The 20,463-nt window shown below is 49.9% G+C and overlaps 3 protein-coding genes across 3 annotated transcripts; 2 read left to right on the top strand and 1 right to left on the bottom strand.

The window, feature by feature from the left end:
- Positions 1 to 6,754: 6,754 nt before the first annotated feature.
- Positions 6,755 to 7,072, top strand: N7458_005993 (uncharacterized protein; the record flags this gene model as incomplete). Its single annotated transcript, XM_056909375.1, has 1 exon — positions 6,755 to 7,072. The coding sequence occupies one exon, from the start codon at positions 6,755 to 6,757 to the stop codon at positions 7,070 to 7,072; it is 318 nt and encodes a 105-aa protein (XP_056765079.1).
- Positions 7,073 to 8,460: 1,388 nt separating this feature from the next.
- Positions 8,461 to 9,058, top strand: N7458_005992 (uncharacterized protein; the record flags this gene model as incomplete). The annotated part of the gene is made up of 2 exons (XM_056909374.1): positions 8,461 to 8,720; positions 8,773 to 9,058. The coding sequence occupies 2 exons, from the start codon at positions 8,461 to 8,463 to the stop codon at positions 9,056 to 9,058; spliced, it is 546 nt and encodes a 181-aa protein (XP_056765078.1).
- A 6,405-nt stretch (positions 9,059 to 15,463) lies between these two features.
- Positions 15,464 to 16,072, bottom strand: N7458_005991 (uncharacterized protein; the record flags this gene model as incomplete). The annotated part of the gene is made up of 1 exon (XM_056909373.1): positions 15,464 to 16,072. One exon carries the CDS (start codon positions 16,070 to 16,072, stop codon positions 15,464 to 15,466), a length of 609 nt encoding a protein of 202 aa, XP_056765077.1.
- Between the last annotated feature and the right edge of the window lie 4,391 nt (positions 16,073 to 20,463).

Raw genomic sequence — 20,463 nt, 5'->3', positions numbered from 1 at the left:
AGACCCCGAAATACTGGAGAAGACGAGCTTGGTGAAAACTGTTGATACTTGTGGAACGTTGTGGTTGAGATTATTGCGATATAAAATCGTGGTTTGTGTACCGAGCGGAAGCTAACTCCGGACGGATAGCGGACCCACCTGCGGGGCCTCCCGAGGCCTCACCCACAAACACTCAGGGGACTACCAACTTCTCAGTTGAGGATTTCCAGCCTCGGGTGAGCAACATCCCAACGCGAATCACAAGAAAGAGAGGACGACACAATGAAAGCTATGCCCCGGAGGAGAGTACCGGCCGGGTCACCACCCGGGAGGTGTGGAAGCTTATCGATGAATTGAAGGACATCATCCACCACCAAACCACCCTCCTCGAATCAACCAAAGCCGAGCTACAGGAGGTTAAACACGACCAGCAGGTCCTCCAGGAACAGAACGAGAAGCTCCACGAGGAGGTTCGAGCCCTGCGAACGCAAATTGAGGCGCTACCAGCGTCACCCCCGGCCAGATCCTGGGCCGCGGTAGCGGCTAGCGGCAGCCACCCGCACCCTCAACCGAACAGCGAACGCCCCAATAAGGATCAAAACTGCGTCCGAATCACCACCCAGCGAACCTTTGTCGACCCAAGGGACAATAGTGACAGCGATGGAAATTCATTTGGCCGATACCTCCCAATGGAGGCTGCAAACACCCACATCCGCACTGCGCTGTTGAGCGCGCCGTCGACACAGGACGCCCAGGTCGCTGGAGTAGGCACTACCAAAACAGGATATGTAATCCGATTCAAAAATGCAGAGTCGGCGGAAGCAGCCCGCAACAACACCGAGTGGCTAAACGAGTTGGGAAACAACACGAAGCTAGTCAAACCACGGTTCGGCGTCGTCGTGCACCGTACTCCGACAGAGGACTTTGATCTGGAGAACGCAAGCGCACAAGCGATCGAGAAAATCATGGAAGAAAACGAGCTGACCGAGCGAGGCTTCCGAATCGAAGAAGTGGCATGGTTAAAAATGAGAGATAAGCCGCTAGGGAAGTTTGCATCCCTAGGAATCTGGTTCGACTCGGCAGAGGGTGCAGAGCGGATCCTGGACCGCGGACTCCTAGTCGGCCAAAGATATATCGATAGCGTGGAACGACGTGAGATCAAGAGGAAGAGGTGCTTCCGGTGCCAACGGTTTGGGCACCTAGCGTGGTCCTGCAAGGAAACACCACGCTGCGGCCACTGCGCCGGCCACCACCTCCGTGAGCATTGCCCACCTGGCGTGCGGCCACGATGCCTCGACTGCAGTGGTGAACACCAGACTGGTGACCGTCAGTGTCCGACTCCCGCGACCTCCAACCCCTCTCAATGTTAGAAACCAACCTACGCGTATTACAGTTGAACATCATGAAATCGGGGCCGCGGATGGAAGCGCTCATCAACGACCACCAGAGCCAGAACCTGGATGTACTCTTGATCCAAGAACCATCTATTACCACCTATCAAACACACGTCAACCACAGCGCCTGGCGGCTATACCGACCGACTATCGAAACCGACGCAGTTCGGTATCGTAGTCTGATCTATGTTAACCGGAGGGTTTCGACCTCTTCGCATCGGCAGATCCCCTGCGACCATCCAGACCTTACCGCAACCAAGATCTGGACAGCAGACTCTCAAGTACTCCTTTTTTCAGTTTATATCCCACCTGTCCCGCTGTTCACGCCCAACGAGGCGTCGGCGGAGCCAGCACTCGCAGCAATCCAGAACACAATATCCACCGTTCTCCGAGACGACCCAAAGCCAACGAGCGTGATCCTCTCGGGGGATTTTAACCGCCACCACCCGACCTGGGGCGGCAACCATATCCAGCCGCAGTTCATAGAGGACGCGAGCGAACTCATCAATTTCTTCCAGGCCAATGGCCTACATAGCTGCCTCCCCCGAGGGACAGCAACCTTCTGGTCTCTCAGCGACCCAGGAAAGAACTCCACTATTGACCAGACCGTAACAAACCGGCCAGATCTGCTCATTAAATGTCATCTGTACCACGATAACTATGGGTCGGACCACCGTGCCACGTATTCGGAATGGAGCCTGAGAGCCCAGCGCGAACCTACTACCAAAGCGAAGAAAGCGCACGAACGAGCGGATTGGGACAAGATTGGGGCCGAAGTGCTCCTGCGGATAGGCCCATGGAAAGAGATCAAAACGAGACCAGCGCTGGATGAGATAGTTGAAAGGCTCACGGGAGCGACCGCAGCGGCAGTGGACAGACACACCCCTGACCTACGACCAACACCATACTCTAAACGCTGGTTCACGCCAGAACTCAAAATCCAACAGACTGAGGTTAATCACTTACGGCGGAGGTGGCAAGAGAGTTGTGCGGAGCTCGGGCGAGACCATACACGCTCCGCAACTCTCTTTCAGGAGATGCAACAAAAACGACGCGCATGGACTCGAACGATCGAGAAAGCTAAGTCATCGCATTGGAAGCAGTTCCTTGACAAAGCCGGGGAAGGAAAGCTCTGGAAAGCTGCCACATACATGAAACCACGAGAAGCCTGGGGGTGCATCCCCGCCTTGCACGTCGATGAAGATGAGCTCACAGAGAATGAGGACAAGGCGCAGGCTTTCCTAGACTCTTTCTTCCCCGAGATGGATGAACCCTATGAGGACCCGATAAGCCAGCCGCCTCTAGAACTCCCATGGCAACCCATCACCGAGTTAGAGATCCAACGATCCCTCAAAGCCGCAAAGGGCTCCACGGCACCTGGCGAGGACAACCTGCCGACGCTCGTATGGAAACACCTTTGGAAGCCCCTTAAGGAGATCATCACCGGAATCTTCACCGCGTCAATCAACCTAGGATACCATCCAAAGCGATGGAGGAGCGCGAAGATCGTGGTGCTACGGAAACCTGGTAAATCAGACTACTCGATTCCCGGAGCCTACCGCCCGATTTCACTCCTTAACACGTTGGGCAAGTTACTCGAAGCGGTTATGGCTCGAAGACTATCCTACCTCGCCGAAAAGCACGGTCTGCTACCAGATACGCAATTCGGAGGACGACCGGGCAGGACAACCGAGCAGGCCCTGCTAGTCCTTGCTAGTGCAATTGACCGCGCGTGGCTTAAGTATAAGGTAGTGACCCTCATCGCTTTCGACCTAAAGGGTGCCTTCAATGGGGTCAATAAAGCAAGCCTAGACGCCCGCCTCCGGGCAAGGAGGATACCGGTAATAGCGCGTAGGTGGATCGCAAGCTTCATGAGCGATCGCCACGCGAGCATAGGATTCGACGACTTCCGCACAGAGGTAACCCCACTAGCGAATGCGGGATTAGCACAAGGCTCGCCTCTCTCCCCGACCCTGTTCGCGTTCTTCAACTCCGACCTAGTCGACCAACCTGTCACCTTTCAGGGGGGCGCATCTGCCTTCATCGACGACTACTTCCGATGGCGAGTTGGCCGTTCGGCCGAGGAAAACCTAGCCAAGATTCAATCGGAAGACATCCCACGTATCGAGGCATGGGCCCGACGAACTGGATCCTGCTTCGCAGCGGAGAAGACTGAGCTTATCCACCTTACTAGGAAAAGAGGTGAACAGCTCCAGGGGCAGGTAGTCATGGGTGGTATGGTTATCGAACCCTCGCCTAAAGCTAAGCTGCTAGGCGTGATCTTCGACCAGGAGCTTCGGTGGAAAGAGCACGTCCAGCAGGCTATAAAACGAGCAACCAAAGTGACCATCGCACTAAGCGGGTTGCGGCACCTGCGACCTGAGCAGATGCGGCAAATTTACCAGGCCTGCGTGACGCCGGTCGTAGACTACGCGTCGACAGTCTGGCACAACCCACTCCGGGATAAAACCTATCTCCGCCACCTAAACTCGGTCCAAAGGGCCGCATTGATTCGCATCTTGTCAGCGTTCAGGACGGTGGCCACCACAACCCTAGAGGTCGAGGCCCACGTCCTCCCCACTCACCTTCGTCTCCGCCAACGAGCCCAGAACACCATCGCAAGGCTCCACACCCTACCTCGGAGCCACCCTATCTGGAGCGCGCTGTCACGAGCCTAGAAGCGGCGGAACAACGTCCCATCGTATGCTCGCTTCCCGCTAGCGGAAGCGTTGAAGACTATGGACCTGGAAAGGTTAGACGAACTAGAGACGATCGACCCAAGACCACTACCACCGTGGCGAGCCGAGTCCTTCACAGAGATTGAGGTTGAGCCAGACCGGGAGACAGCTAGAGAACGTGCCGAAGCAGTACGGGCCACATCTGACTTAGTCGTCTACTCGGACGCCTCTGGACGAGACGGCTACCTTGGAGCCGCCGTCGTAGCGCTCGACGACAACCTCGAGGTCATAGAATCGCAGCAGGTCCAGGTGGGGCTAATGGACCGATGGTCAGTCCACGTAGCAGAATTAATAGGCATTTTTCAAGCAATTAGCACGGTGCTTAAGATCGCTCACGGCCGTCCCAGGCCAAGCAGAGGAACAACCACAGCCACGATTCTCTGCGACAGCAAATCCGCCCTACAAGCAACCCGAAACCCCGGGAACAAATCAGGACAACGAATCATCCACGCGATCCTCCAGGCCGCGACAGAGGTTCAAGCGGAGGGAATTACGCTCCGCTTGCAATGGCTGCCGGGGCACTGTGAGAACGCGGGGAACGACGCCGCAGATAAGCTAGCTAAGGACGCCGCGCACCCAGGAAAAACACACCCCTTCCGCCCTCTACTCACGAGGAAGAAAGCATTGATCCGAAGCAAGATTTCCGCGCAATGGGCGCACGAATGGAAGTCCAACCCCAAAGGCAGCCATCTGCGGAAAATCGACAACACACTACCGGCCATGTACACGAGGAGATTGTATGGCAGTCTGCCTAGAAACCGGGCGTACCTGCTCACACAGCTGCGTACTGGCCACAATTGGTTATCCACCTACGCTAAGGCGCACCAATTTCGCGACGACGATCACTGCGCTTGCGGCGCGCAAGAAACAGTCACTCATGTGCTGGTGGATTGTCCGCGGTTGAGGGAACTGCGACGGGAGCTGAGGAAAGAAGTTGGGGACGCATTCAATTGCATATCGAGCCTGCTGGGAGGTTCAACTGAAGGTAGGACAGGTAATCCAGACACCGTCTCGCGGACCAGGACGGTCAGTGCCGTCTTGGACTTCGCAGAAGCGTCACAGCGATTCCGCAGCCGTGCGCCACGAGGGCAGCCTAACAACGGGAACGGCAATTAGGCCACGGCAGGCCTTGACGAGGCTCTAAGTTCGTTTTCAGGAAGTGGAACACTCTACATGTACATACACGGAGATATATAGTTGTTGTAGCCTGCATGTCGCTTTTCATTGCGAGGGGTCAGGGTAAATGATATCAACCAACCAACCAAGCTGTATTTCGCAGTGCTCATATTGACTTTCGGCTTGAGTTCTGGCTTCTCCTGAGATATCTGAACCGCCCCGCCGATGAAGCGCACACGGGGGAACAAAGGAGGAGTAGACGACGTAATTAAGATGCACCAAGAGATTTGGCTGCCCAAAGGAGGGAAGAGGAACGGAAAAGCGCGTTGGAAAGAATATGCGACGTAATAATAGTACGGGTAAAGGCGTCTTAGTGAAGAAATTGCTGGGCGGAGATTTTTTCCATTGGCCGCTACGGTCACAGCAAAATCTAACAGACCTTCTGGCTATAGCAGACAAATACGAAGTTGTGAATCTGTGCACCAGGAAATGAAACGTGATAAACTAAGTGTTACGTATTGTTCATGTTCATCGAGGCAGTGTGCGTGGAAGAGGGTGTGCGCTTGGGATAATATTCGTGCAACATACTATTTGTTCATGATGTTGTTCTGTTAGAGTAATCATCATTCAAAATCATATTTGTTAGAATCATGTCCTCCAAGAAAACTTCCGCCGTGATAAACTTCGTTTAAAGTTTGTTGGGCATTCTGCTGTCGCTTCTCTTAAACAAATGGGGGTAAACAAAAGGTCTCACGCGTCTCAGCCTCTGTTCACTGTCGATGGATCCCAGTGGCGCTGTTGTCTGTACGGTATTGCTACCGTGGCTACAGCAGAATTTTTTCTGTACTACTCCTTGCATAGGGTCATGGCGCTAGCCTGTCGTAGTGTGAACCTTCCGTGTGTAATAATCCGCTGGTCGGTGGCTTTCCAGCTGATTAAAATTCGCCCAGTCTTTTGGAGAGGACCGTACAATTGTTTAAAAAGTAATCCGTTCAGGTGACAGATTGACCCGTCATCAACATCAGAGTGTCCTATGCAGTGATGATGGGGCCGTCCCGTTTTGGAACACTACCGAGTAAGTCACAAAATTCGGCCTGAAATCTTAGCGATATTCTCTCGTATCAATGTCTGGCCCAACGTAGCGTCAATTTGGCAGAGAGATGGATGCAGCCCAGCGTTTTCCAATGGTCGTGCTTGTTGGGGGAATTCTTGTTATGGAAGCTTTCTTTCACTGGCGCCGATCAATAAGTGACATCAGGGATTCGCCATCATTTGCTACGATTATACACACCTCCACTGCGCCACCTTGATGGTCAACTTGCTTTGTTATTACAAAGTGAGCTAAACTTTTATACGAATTTTCAGCGTGCAGTTATTTCGGTCGTCCTCGCCGTATCTCTGCTAGACGGGATCATAATAATACTACAATTTCCAAATCGAATCATTCCATCTTCCGTTCGTTTGCTCATTGAGCACTCTTGACTGGACTGCGGTAGCCAACTCGTAACTGAATGATCGACCATCTCCATGGATTTGTCTACACTTTCAGATACGTCGGGGACGGATACTTTGGGTTTGCGCATCTCTTCCTTGATCTTGTCGCTTGGCGTCTTGCAGAGCTCAGTCTCGACCACCCCGATGAATCCCATCGACATGACCTGGGAGCATGAAGGCGAGACACTCGGAAAACCTTCAGGTATATGTTCTCGCACATTCGCCAAAGGACCTCCATCCAATCTTGGTGACGCCATACCTGCCAAGTTGGGCAAGCATCCCCGACGCACCAAAGTAACGATGAACGGTTCTGCAGCGTGGCGCTCGCCGCGTCTGCTCGGGAGCCTCTAGCGGAAATCAAATTTCGTCGATAACCTTGTCGGTAAGCTTGATTGTTGCGTCTCCTTCGGCATCCGTGCTATGTCCCACACCCCGCTAAATCTCTCATTTCGTCCTGGAGACTTAACATCGCAAATCGTGGAACATACCTGGCCGCTTTCCGCTGCAACATCGCATAGTTATGCAGCCGGTAGTTCTATTACCGTTTTCCCCCTGCGTATATTTATCCAGGAAGTCCTTCGTCGCGCACGTACTAGCTACTCGACCCTCCGCCTGGCGTTATATTACATGATTAAGATTAAGCCTAAGCTGCTGCATGACTTGAACCAGGGACAGTCTCGGGGCCAGTCGCGTATGTGGGCCAGGCAGTGTGGCCGCCGCATGTTCTTGACAGCTCTGATTCTGGCCTCCAAGTATTTGCAAGACGATAGCTATTCCAACCGCACATGGAGCAAAATCTCCGGCTTCGAAATATCGGAGATTAACAACAATGAGTTACTGTTTCTGGACGCAATTTGTTGGCGTCTGCACGTCTGTGAAGCTACCTTCCGGCGTTGGACCAATCTCGTCCTGAAGTTGACCCTTAGTACTAGCGACCTCCCTGCTGTAGACTTGAATATATCATCCACTAGCTACTAAACTTGTTGATTCGCTCCATATTGCGTAGACAGACCCCCAGCTAGTCACCAATATGCCTAGAACAGTGGAGTGCCTCGCTTGGAAACAGGCTATCTGCCACGACCGACACATTTTGAAAGAGAAATCTGGAAGGCACATTGATTGAACCTCACAGTAGGTAGGTTCTTCGCTGTGGAATCCGTCTGCTCCACCGACTGAGTCGCTTATATCCCGGCCGTATAGCACCGCAAGGATCAAGCAGAGGCTCTCATTACAGCCCCTAAATAGTCGTTTGCAACCGACCTGGCAGCATTTCCGTGTATTAGAGCGAGATAAAATGGGTAAATAAAGTTATCATCTTTGAATTGGGAGAATATCAGTTCTCACACAGGCAGGCCAAAAGCGGAACCTGGGATCTTTTCGCTTCCTTTACTGTAGGTAAGCTGAATATACTCTTGTATCAAGAAATGTTAGGTTTTCAACGGGTTGGCAGTTTAGGGCAAGATAAAGGTTTAGTATTGTTCACTAAGCATTTTGTTCTGTGATGTTTAAGTCACATCATTTATAAACAGCAATGTTGTATGTATCTAAGCCCAGTAAGGGATTATTAAACAAGGATTCGATCATTAAAAATAGTAAATCACCTTCAACTAATGACTGAGGCTTTGGGAGAAATATAAAGCCTTGCTAGTACAATTGACTCTTCGCCCATTCGACTTTCCATTGCATATATCCCACTCCAAGAAGGCAAACAACCCATAAGCTCATGAAGACGACGAATAATGTCGCACCATTGCCCACCACGATCACAGAGAGCAGCCAGATCCCAATATCTCTCATGTCAACCCTCCAAAGTGTGGCTACCTGAAGAGGACATTAAATTAATTCATCTCCGAAGCAAGGGATGGCAATGGCCCGCGATCAGCCGAATGCTACCTGGGAAATCGCAATCGTGTTGTCGTCTCCGATACAAAGGCCACCTTAATCGATCTCCACAATGGACTGAGGAGAGAAAAGATTCTCTTTCACGAGAATACGCAAAGTTAGTAAATGATACAGTATCTTCTTCTTAAGCTAATCATTCCGGTATTTAGGCTCCGGGAGCATATATGGTCGATGATAGGAGAGAAATCAGGCATTCCCTGGAGAGCAGCGGAGGCTATGCATTGGCATCTAGGGGAGCAGGAGATAGCACGTCGTGCTCAAGTGACATCTTTCAATATAAACTATAGCGAGGAGCGTCGCGGCACGCGCGCTGCGGACCAGGGTGCGAAAGACGCTTCAACCAAAGGGGAAGGAAGAGTGAACAGAGCCATTACGTTGCCCTCCATTACAACACTTTTCCCAGATATTCTCAAGAATTGCCAGTCTACTGGGTGATTTGCTTGGACTGAACATTGAAAGTGGAAGATGCGCAACACACTCAGAGCTCCTCTTTCCTGGTACTTGCTGTACTCTCACAATTTTATCAAGAATTATTCTCATCTCTTCCGTTATTTGCCGCGAAATAAATTATATTCCAGGAACTCTAATACAGTAGAGTACCTTATCGTTGTAATTGGTATTGTACCAACACACTGCCAAGAGAGTATTTTGGGACCAGGGTATCGGCGATAGGTAAAGAGTACTCTTCATTTAGAATTTCAGAATTATTTGAAGGTAAATGAAGTGTGTAAACTAATCTCGAGCAGATCTGTACAGCTCCCAGTATGTGAATGTTATTCCAACTGATCTGGTGCCCTGGGAGCGACATTTTCACTTTCTCATTGTAATCACTGAATTAATATTCTAGTCAAATTCGTTCCCTGCCATTCGGCTCTCATATAGCTCTCTCAAGCGGTATGTTTGAGAACCAGGCTGTCCCGAGCGGTGTCTTCAAGAAGAAGCCTGACGACATATCGACCTTTGGTTCTTCTCTCGATTCGCTGAAGGTATAGGGGCTTGTTCTTTAGGTTTAGTCCCAGATTCCATTCTCAGTCCATTCGCCCGAGTATCCGTGCCTACCGCCCACCCAAAGCGCTCCCCGCTTTGGGTGCGCCCGCATTCCTGGGCTTTCCGCAATTCTGGGCATTTTTCTACCAGTAGCCTACTACTAGCCAATTCAACCACCAAAGATGCCTAAATCTAGCGATTTTGATGAATCTTGCATAGCCGAGGCCTGCAAAGCGGTTTTATTCCAAAAGAAGCCAAATATTACCAAGACTGCGCGTGAATTCGGCGTAAGCCGCCAGAGCTTGACGAGACGCGTCGAATTGGCCAAATCGCCCATTACACCTACCAAATCGCTAAAGAATCTCCTGGAGCCATATCAGGAGAAGGCCTTGGTCAGCTGGATAGTCCAAATGCATGGCTGGAACCTCCCACCTACCCCTGCGGTAGTAGGCGCATGGGCAAATCGCGCGCTGGCGCGATCGGGCCAGCCGGATAGGCAGGTTGGTAAAAATTGGCCGTATGCCTTTATAAAGCGCCTACCAAAAAATCTTGGCCTAGGCCCTGTGAAGCAAAAGACCAAGGAACTAAATCGAATTCAAGCGGAGGACGCAGGGTTTCTCCAGCACTGGTACGACCAGCTAGGAACTGTTCTCCATGACGTTCCTGCTCGGCTAGTATACAACTTCGATGAATGCGGGTTTCAACCTGGTCAAGGGCGATCGAGAAACGTTATTGGGGCTAAATCATCTTGCCCTGACCTTGCTGAGACAGAGAGAGGCGAAAATATCACTGCATTAGAGTGTATTGCTGCGGACGGCTGGCAGATGGATCCCCTCTTTATATTCAAAGGAACCGGCCGAAATCTTATGGAGGCCTGGTTCTACGGCAGCGAAAACCTCTCACCAGACACGATGACGGCTACATCTCCTAATGGCTGGATTTCTGATGAATTAGCCTTAGCCTGGCTAGGCTATTTTATCCAATTGACCGCTCATCGTGTGAATCGGGGTGAAAAGCGCGTTCTTATATTCGACGGCCATGGCGCGCATCTTACACTCGAATTTCTTCAAACCTGCGAGGATAATGCGATTATCCCCTTTGAATTCTTACCGCATTCAACACATCTTTGTCAGCCACTCGATGGAAAGCCCTTTCTAAATTATAAGCAGCAATTTCGGATGATGAATAATGAGCTAGCTTTCTGGGGCGGCCAGCCGTATGGGAAATCGGATTTCCTAGCGATTATCGGGCCAATTCGCAAGAAAGCCTTTTCGCAGCGAATTATTCGTGATTCCTTTAGAGAGCGTGGGATCTATCCTGTTGATGGTAGTAAGATTGTGGCAGATCTTACCAATCAACTAGAAATCCCTGATCTATATGCACCGGATCTTCGCTCATGGGGGTCACACACACCATCGCCGCCACCTAATCTCTCGCCTTCTAGTGTTGAAAATAGCCCTCCGAAATCTATTGAAGCACTGCAAAAGAACCAGGCGAAGATTACTAAACACCTCGAGGGCCTGTCAGATAAGATGCAGCGAAATCTGACGAAGTTGATGGCGCACCAGCGGGAGATAGCGGAGCAGCTTTCGATGACGCGGGATACAATTCGGCGCATGAGGGCCGCGCAGACCCCAGTACGTCGCAAATACACTAAGCGACAGGTTAAACCGCTTAGCCAGACCGGTATATTGACTACACGCGACGCGAATCGATCGATTAAAACTAGGAAGGAGGAGGATTTGGCCAAGGAGGAAAGGAAGCTAGCCAGGCAGTTCAAAAAGTTGTATGGCTACGAACCCATCCGGCGGTCAGAGGAAGCGGCTAGGCAGGCGGGAGAGCCTTTTTTTTTATTGATAATTAGCTAGTTGGGTGGTAAATTTGACGATTTCTCTACAATATGCCCAGGATTGCGGAAAGCCCAGGAATGCGGGCGCACCCAAACCGGGTAGCGGTTTGGGTGGGCAGAAAGGCACGGATAATTCTTAAGAGGACCTCTCCATCCGGCTCGAGTTCCAGCTCTACTACGATCGGTAGACGGAGTTGCATGGCTTTCGTCTGGCACATTTGTTATAGAAAGGATGCCTTGAGGTCTTCCCTCACGACAGGTCTTGCCTGGTTTGGTGTTACAAAAGGGTAACAGGATGCGATGATATGTCGTATAGTCATTTGCCCTTTTTACCTCTTAGAAGTCTCAGCTGACGGTGCTCCAATCACTGTTACTTTTATAATGATAATCCATTGATCTGCCATGGTAATTCAAGCCAACCGAGTAGTAGGGCACACCATATGGGGCAAACTGAAAGAGTCAACCTTGGACATATTTCGCCTGGAAAGATGTTCTAACAGCGCGTAGCAAATTGAAGCACCTATACAGTGAACTGTATCATGGAAATTGTATCAATGAACGATACAAATTGGATTCCGATTTACTATGCAACTACCCCAGTTTCATTTCTGAATCTCCACTCTACACCCTTCAGCACTTGAGAGTACCAGTGTCAGCCGCTGTCTCTCACTTCCAACCGGATCATTGGGTTCCCCTTTAGGCAAAATAATCTGTGAGAAAGATTGCAGTATTCTGACAATCGTGTAAGAGATCTCCATTTGGGCGAAATTCTCTCCCAGACACTGCCGGGGGCCCCGACTGAAAGGGAAATAAGCCCAGCGGACATTTTCAAGTTCACCAGTCTGCCAGCGCTCGGGACGAAATTCATTTGCATCGGAACCAAAAATATTCTTCTTTCGTGAGCTCACGTACGGCGAAAATACGACGAGTTCACCCTTTCTCACCAAAATAGGACGATCTCCCTCTGGACCGCCCCCTATTGGCAAAAAACTGGTTCTAATCGCTTCACGATTGTTCAGCGGAACAGGAGGATAGAGACGAAGACCTGATGTGGGAAGATCGGCGAGGGCATCAGAAAAAGGAGTGATGGTGCCTACTTACTCTCTTTGATAACGCAGGCAAGATATGGCATTTTCCTAATTTGGTCCTTGTTCGGTATATGACCACCTTCCATGACCGAAGCTATCTCTTGTCGTAATGTTTCCATTACATTCACGTGACGAATAAGAAGTCGGCTTATTACCGAAAAGCGCGGTTAGCATTATGAATCCGGTAAGCAAAGCCAAAGCCTATACGTACAAGGTCCAGGACAAACAACATGCTGTTGTATCCCGGCCGGCAAGGAGGATGCTCAAGATTTGATCACGGAGCTCCTTCAAGCTTGCAGACTCCTCTGCAATCTTTTTGGTGAATATGTCTTGTTTCGAATCATAACTTTGACGAGTCTGTAAACCCAAACTCTCGATATATTTTTCCACAAACTGATGAACATCAGCACAGGCTTTGCGGAAAGAGGTGGGGTTGTAGAGAAAGTGCCAAGGTGCTAGGCGAAAACGTTTAGCAAGTCCGTCTTGAGCGACATTAAAGTTATCCGCAAAAAGTCTGCTTTCTTTGCGCTGATCGATCCCTGCTCTCAGACTGTGAACTGACGAGCCAAAATTAGAGCGGTTGTGGTATCCAATGTTAGATCGAAAAATAAAGGTTGAAGATCAACAATCCCGCTGGGAGGAAGCAAATTGATCAAATTTTCAACATGCTCATGGAAGAGATCCAAGTCTTGGCGATGCAAATCAATGAACTGCTCCCGCAGAAGTTCTCTGGAGCGCTTCCATGCTAGGCCCTCTTGAGTGAAAATTCCATTTCCCAACAAAGGCGCAAAAATTTTAGATCTCGCTCCGAGTCCATAGTCTGCTCACTCTCCATAAGAAATAGTGAGCGGGAGCTATCACTGACGATTTTTCTCGGCAAAAAACTGGACGATACCTTTGAAATTCGTGGACAAAACGGCCTCAATGTTCGAGGGGTGTAGCAAATGGAATGCCCTTGGTCCAAATAACAGGTACTGGGTAAGATTATTTCCCGGCTCGTACTCTTCTGCAACCTTGCAAAGGTATGCCAAAAGGCGCCCTTCTGCGTTTGCTTCCCAGAGCTCCTTAATTCGATCAATTCCCAGTGGCCATTTCTTAGGCAGTTCAGGTGGTAAGAAACGGCGTTGCGAACTTAACGTAGCGTCATTCTACCCACCGTAAGCGACTATATCTTTCAAGAACAATATTTCACTCACGGTACAACTATTGGATCTGTTGAGGTGGTGAATCAGACAAGCACCAACTATGAGTAAAGCGCAGATCAGAAATGGTGTCAACATCGTACAAAAATCAGTGCTTTGGAAGCGGCCAGGAAGGTTGTGCTAGTCACAGAATAGAAGGGGTGCGATGAGACTTAACAGTAATATACTATCCATAGGGCTCATTTCGTGCCTAGCAGATGTTCAAATTACTTAACCAGATCAGGCATAACCGGTGACTGGTGTGTTCTGTCTCAAATTGAACAACTAAATTACTTCGGAGCTAAATCAAGCTGAACAACTCATTTTCACGGCGGTTGACTAAGCTCAGCGCCGCTTCTGCAATTCAACAGGGATTATGGTCTGACCTAAACTAGAATAAACAGGCATAACAAAGAATTAAGGGGGAATGGAAGCCCGCAGGGATGGGAAAGACTGTCATCCGACTCTCATCCAAGACGGGGCACATCATCAGCCCAGCAGTCAGGTGATTCACCATGTGAGAAAAAAGGATCAGACTATAGTCCAAAAGAACGGCTGTTGAGGAAATCAGCAGTCCATCCGGCCAACGCACTCGCATCACGCTCCGCCTCCGACAGGGACGGTACGGAGTGTTGAACGATATAGACAGGGCAAATCCGAGTCCCGCGGGAGTACAAAACACGCGCTGTGGTGGTTTGGGCCAGGATGATACCGTGAAGAAAGAAGCTATCCGCCAGGACTGGCTACGCAGGCTTCGCCCCAGGCCTACTCGGGCCGGGTGAGAAGCCTTGTTCGGTGGGTTCATCGACATGATCTTTTGTGCCTGGAGCAGCCAGAACGTTGGCGAATGTCTGCATATCCTACATGAACTAGCAGAGAGAAATGGAAATGTACGGAGGCTTGGCCATTCTGGGGTTGATTCAAAACTCATGTCATTCAAGCTGCTCGCTGTGAGCAAGCGCGCCGCTGAGCATGTATCTAAGTGGGCCAACAGTCATAAAGGCCAGTAAGGGTCTCTCGCTTTCTTGCGTTAGAATTTGACATGCCTACTGAAATTGGTATACGTTATCGTGATTGACGCAGACGCATGCGCGATAAATTCTTGAGAAGACGATGCTCTGTCAAGAGAACCGCTGCTTGTCATTCTAGAAACGTAGAGATCCCACGGCCTCACGAAGTCCTTACACTCGTCATTTTCCTGAGGTATTCAGGCCTCCAGGGAATCGGTAATAACTCTTGAGGACGACCCAAGTAATACTGTAACAAGGGGTGAAAACACACATGAGCACATTCCTCTTTAGTTCTCTTTTCCCGTTGCCTTTCTTTCCTTGCTAGTTCTTTCAGCACAATCTCCATAGTAGCTGCTTAATCTTTCAATGACCTCGCTCGATGGAGGTTCTGGAACCGTTGGGGGTTTTTGGTGGACGAAGATGGCCCTGGTTCAAAGTCCATGCTACAGTACTACGCTGTTCACTGCGAGCAGTTTTCTAGGCAAAGGCACCTTCCAAACTCCTGTTCGATCCTGTATCGCCAGCTTAATCTTTCGTCTATTACATTTTGCCTACCTTTCCTTTTCCTGCCTTGCTTAGCCATGGGAGATCCATCCGGGTTCTTGGATGTAATGTTTGCGCCCGAGCCGGTTGGAGTACATTCACCCGAAATATTTCCCTGCAGCCCGAACATTATGTACTTTTGTTGCAATTTTTCCATCCTTCCAGACAGCCCTATCGATACGTCATCGATTGTTTGATTCACTAAATTCGCACAGGTCAGCAGAGTGGTCGACTGAAGGTGGACTGCACGAACATCGCACGGTGAGATCTCTCCAGGGCGCTATTTGAGATCGAGTCAATTTGACAATATTGATTTCCGATGCGACGTCGCTAGGATATGAATGAGGGTCAGCAATCTGCCGTGGAAGACCGGTTGTAATAAACTCATGGTCCTGTTTTGACACCTCCACTTTACCCTTATCCACCCGGACATGGTTATTGCCATCGGCCTGCTGCTCCCATTCATATGTTGAGGATAGGACGACATCGGCCCAGTGAATAGTGCATCTGGCCTGGTCGGCCTCCAATGCACGCGGATTGCTCTCTGTGAATAGGGACTGAAGTCTTTCCGCTTTGAGATCGCTGGCAAGAGGAACTTCAAACAGTCGCGCAAGGTTCAAGTCTGCTTGCAGAACAGTTTGATAAGACTGCAGTAGTTCAAGAGTAGAACGCAATGCTGTTTCTGGCAGAACCAAGTGACGAAGATATGACCGAGCATGTAAATCCCCGGTGCTAGGGCGAAGTGCTTGTCTCTCCTTACGCTGAGGTTCTTGACTCGGGTCAGGGGGCATTTTGGTCAAGCCCTGCTGGTTATGAGATACCAGAGCAATAGATGTCCGCGACACTTTGCACAAAGATGAATGATGGAACTTTCAGTGGGAGTAGAGTGCAGTCTGAAAAACGTGCCAAGTCACAGGTCGCAGGAATGCGCGATTGGTGAAGGTTGCTAGCTTTGCTATGGAGGGATAAGTTAAATCAGGAGGTGTGCCAAGGGTAGGGAGGTATCTTGCCGCAATGCGATTGAAATTATTCCTATATTTTCTTTGAGGATTTGAGCGAATTTGCCTCGGGCCACACGAGAAGAACGACGGAGATCACACAACCCAATCACCAACGGCGCGAACAGGATCACCTCCGATTGGCCGGGTTGTGCCGATCATCAATTTTGGCCCTATTTCAGGAAACAGACGCTTTCTGGGTAATACAAGGAATTACCATTTCAATTGTCAAAATTGTAAGCGATTGTGTGCTTGGGAAGGCCGGATACCTATCCCATAGTGAGAACAGAGGCGGACTGATCTATACGTACGTGTGCGCCGGCCGGGTTACTCCATTTCCCAGACATGGGTAAGGATGGAACGCAGCATTTACCCACCGCGGACGAGACCGATGGCTTCGAACCTTGAACCATGGATCGGAGGCCTATTGTGGATATTAAGCTTTCAGCCGGGGCTAATAATCCGCCTGCGCCGAGTCTGGTAGGAGTCTTCTCTCAGGGGCCTCAAAATGGATAGCTGGAGCTTCTGAGGCAATCCACATCCGTGCACGCGAGGGTTGATCCCTGGCCGAGGACGAAAGACAAATTTCCGGGGTTATCGGCGCCTGGACCAACCGAGGGGTTTCCTTGGTCGATTGGCCCCTGTTTACAAAAGAACGCTCTAGGCCAATCGAGCCGCGCAAATTTCAGCGTGACAAAACGATACAATGCACGCGCTTCAGGACAGCCCAGCGTCTCCGCTGACGCACCCCTGATGCATGCCATGCAGGCGAGGCCCACGCAGGCCATGCCAGCCATGCCACTTTAAATCCACATTCACCTGCGTGGACCGATATTGATATCTGATGCTGCTGCCAATAGACAACACTTGCCATACACGGGAACTCCAGAATCATTGCTTGTTGTTCCTGCGGTGCCAGTTCAACCTTACCAAGGAGGCCAAAATTAGTTTTATTGGAACGGACGGGGTCGGGCTGGTCCATCCCGTAACCTTCGCCGCATCCCAATTCAGAAATTTTCCCTGGCGATCCCAACTCCATGATTGCCGTTTCTAAATGAGGCGACAATGATGGGGGTGGAACTCTGTTGACCAATACTGACGGTCAATTTAGCGCTGTTGGTGATGGAGATGCAGCTTCCAGGTAAAGAGAACCACTTGTGGGCGTTTACAGGGCCATTTGAGGAATCACGCGGAGGATTCGAAAACAAGCTGTACAGAACCAGACCATGCCAAGGCTAGCTAACAGTGGTTCTACCTCGCTCGGATGATTCTGACATCTGCCATAGCTCCAGATATGTTGTATTGAGTGGCAAATCTTTGCCCGAAATATACCCCTGCCATGTTCGTTGCTTGGTTAACGATCCCATTCCGCTCTTGGTATTGATTAGTTCGACCTGAGCAGCACGGAAGAAACCCGTTCCGAGATCAAAGGTTTGCTGCAATTTGACTTTGCTAGCCGATCGCGCTAACTTGAGCACAGTCAATTTTACCACATGGAGAAATTCCGTTTCACGGGGCCTTCCAATGAGTAGAGTCATAATCATTCAGTACCACAGTTCGTGGACTACCACAGTGGAAAATCGAAATGTGATCATTAGCTGAGGAAGCATTTCGAAGCCCTGACGGACCGAGAACTTGTCGGAGCATGCCTAGCTTAGCAGCGGCAGCGCATAACGAACACCGGCCTAGGACTCAGCGAAGTTCGTGAGTGATGCATGCTTGATCGACATCACAGGCCAAACCCAAGCAAAATCCGCCATCGCGCAATCCACGACCGTGACCGACCGCATCGTGTTCGGGACATCAGCCATGGCAGAGGGGATTGGATTCCTGGCATCGCCACCGCCTTTGATGGCACGCGGCTGACGCGACACGACGCGACGCGCCCCTGTCCACCTACAATATTCAGCGGCCCTAATCTCAGCCTCATTGAACACCCCGTCACACACAGCAATGGCCTCATCCAGAAAAGGAGCCTACAGCGCCGCCGCCGTTTTTGCAGCTGATGCACCGCGATAAGCAATCATCGCATGGGCTTTGGTCATCCATCTTTCACCCTGCTCGGTCATATTCCACGTATGCTCTTCAAAATCTCACTTTGATTATTGTCATAATACTGGCAAAGCTTCTTGACTCATGCGGTGCTTAGTTTAGGGGCTCTTTCAAGCCACCCCATATCAATGCCAGAGCGTGCCCTCATGCCAACACCACTGTTCCTGGACAGTGTGCGCGAGTTCTCACCAAGCCGACGACTTCGAAACAACTGTGGTTCCACTCTTACCCTCCGTCCCTTTCCATTTGCACACAAGGCCTAACATTGCTCGGTCGCATGCCACGTGTGCTCTTCGAACTCTCACTTTACTTCTCGAATCACGAAGGATGAGGGTGGGCCATTGCTTATGGTAGAGGAGTAGTGTGCACTGCAAACGCGATTCGCAACTCCCCTAGGCACGCTGATGAGGTGATCAATGTTGTTATACTGGCAAGGCTTGTTGAATCATGCGGTGTTTAGTTTAGGGACACTTTCAAGCCACACCATATCTATGCGAGAGCGTACCTCCATCCATACCTGCACGGCCCCTGCCGACACAGCTCCTTGCAATTCCCCCGGCATCTGACTCGGTGCTTATAAGAGTGACCCGATCTGTCGCTTCGTCCGGCTCCACTAGAGGGAAATGTGGGAGTTGTTTGCTCCTGCTCACAAGTTGTTGGCCGAACCTTGGCCGGTTCCCCGTGTTTCTTGTCAGTACGGATTCTCTGTGATTCCGACAGTCTTTTCTATGTTCGATTTGTCACGATACCTCCCAGTGCATTGACCGAAGTACCAAGGAGACTATGGGATCAGGGAATATCGCCTCGCAATGACTGGTCGCAGGTCACGGATGTCGGATACGAGGGTTGATCTGTCTGGGAAGTGGTCCTTATCAGACCATCATGAGCTATTTTTGTGGATTCTTGTTCCCCTCGTACACTGCTGACATCGCTGTCAGTGAGACTAACGAGGATATATAATGTTGGTAGAAGTCAGGAATCAGGTGTAGGCCCCTAAGTTCGTGGGACAGACGCAAGTGGAAGCCCACAATACGAAGACAGAAATCGCATACATATTCGCGCAGCATCAATTTGACCCGGGCAACGTTTATGAACAGACATCTAGCTAGCACAGTCGGCGAAAAGTGGGGTTGATAATGCCACGCAAACTTTGTAATCTGACGAACACTTGAACGAAGATTGTCTTGAGCGATTATCTTGAACAACAGTATCTTGAACGAACAGTATCTTGAATGAACAGTATCTTGAACGAACAGTATCTTGAACGAACAGTATCTTGAATGGACAGTATTTTGAATGAACAGTATCTTGAACGAAGATTATCCTAATTGAAACCCCCTTTAAACGAAACTGGCCTTAATGAAAATATACCATAATTCATTTAGGATTTGTTTAACCCACCAAGTAGCGAAAACTGACTCTATAATAATTGTATATTGAATCTTCTATAGTTAATGCTGCGTACGGCAAGGGATAGTTACAACGGTGATTAAACAAATATGGTTTTAATTTACGGATTTAAATAACACGGTCAAACAGAAGACAAAGGTTGGTCTATTTACATAGGACGGCTAGATTTGAATAAGCCCGATATGAATAAACCCAAGATGAACAGGTTCGAGATGAACAGGTTCGAGATGAACAGGTTCGAGATGAACAGGTTCGAGATGAACAGGTTCGAGATGAACAGGTTCGAGATGAACAGGTTCGAGATGAACAGGTTCGAGATGAACAGGTCTGAGTCGAACAGGTTTGAACAGTTTAAAGACTTGTCGACAACTCAAGATTACCCGATCTTATACTTTACCTCTTCTAGCTTGATATTATCTGTTCCTGCCGTTTCACGATCATTGTTATCCTCCTTCGTGTATTCCATGCCATCACAGAAAGGGAGTACAATTGAAAGATTACACAGATGCAGGAATTTATAATCAACGATGATGATTTTGGATTTTGAACGATTGTTGCCAGTTCCACAGGTGGGCAAAATTCTGTGTAAAAGTTGGAGACAGATCTTGGCTTCCTCAGCTTGAACTGAGTAATAATCTCCAGCACCGCGAAGAGGTGTCTGTCGTTTGCTGGAGGGCGGGCGCGGAACTTCTCATCACAGCCCGACCTGGTATTTGATCCAG

Source organism: Penicillium daleae, assembly GCF_028827525.1.
Source record: "Penicillium daleae strain IBT 16125 chromosome Unknown utg000006l_segment0_segment0, whole genome shotgun sequence".
NCBI lineage: Eukaryota > Fungi > Ascomycota > Eurotiomycetes > Eurotiales > Aspergillaceae > Penicillium > Penicillium daleae.
This window is presented reverse-complemented; position numbering and strand designations above follow the sequence as displayed.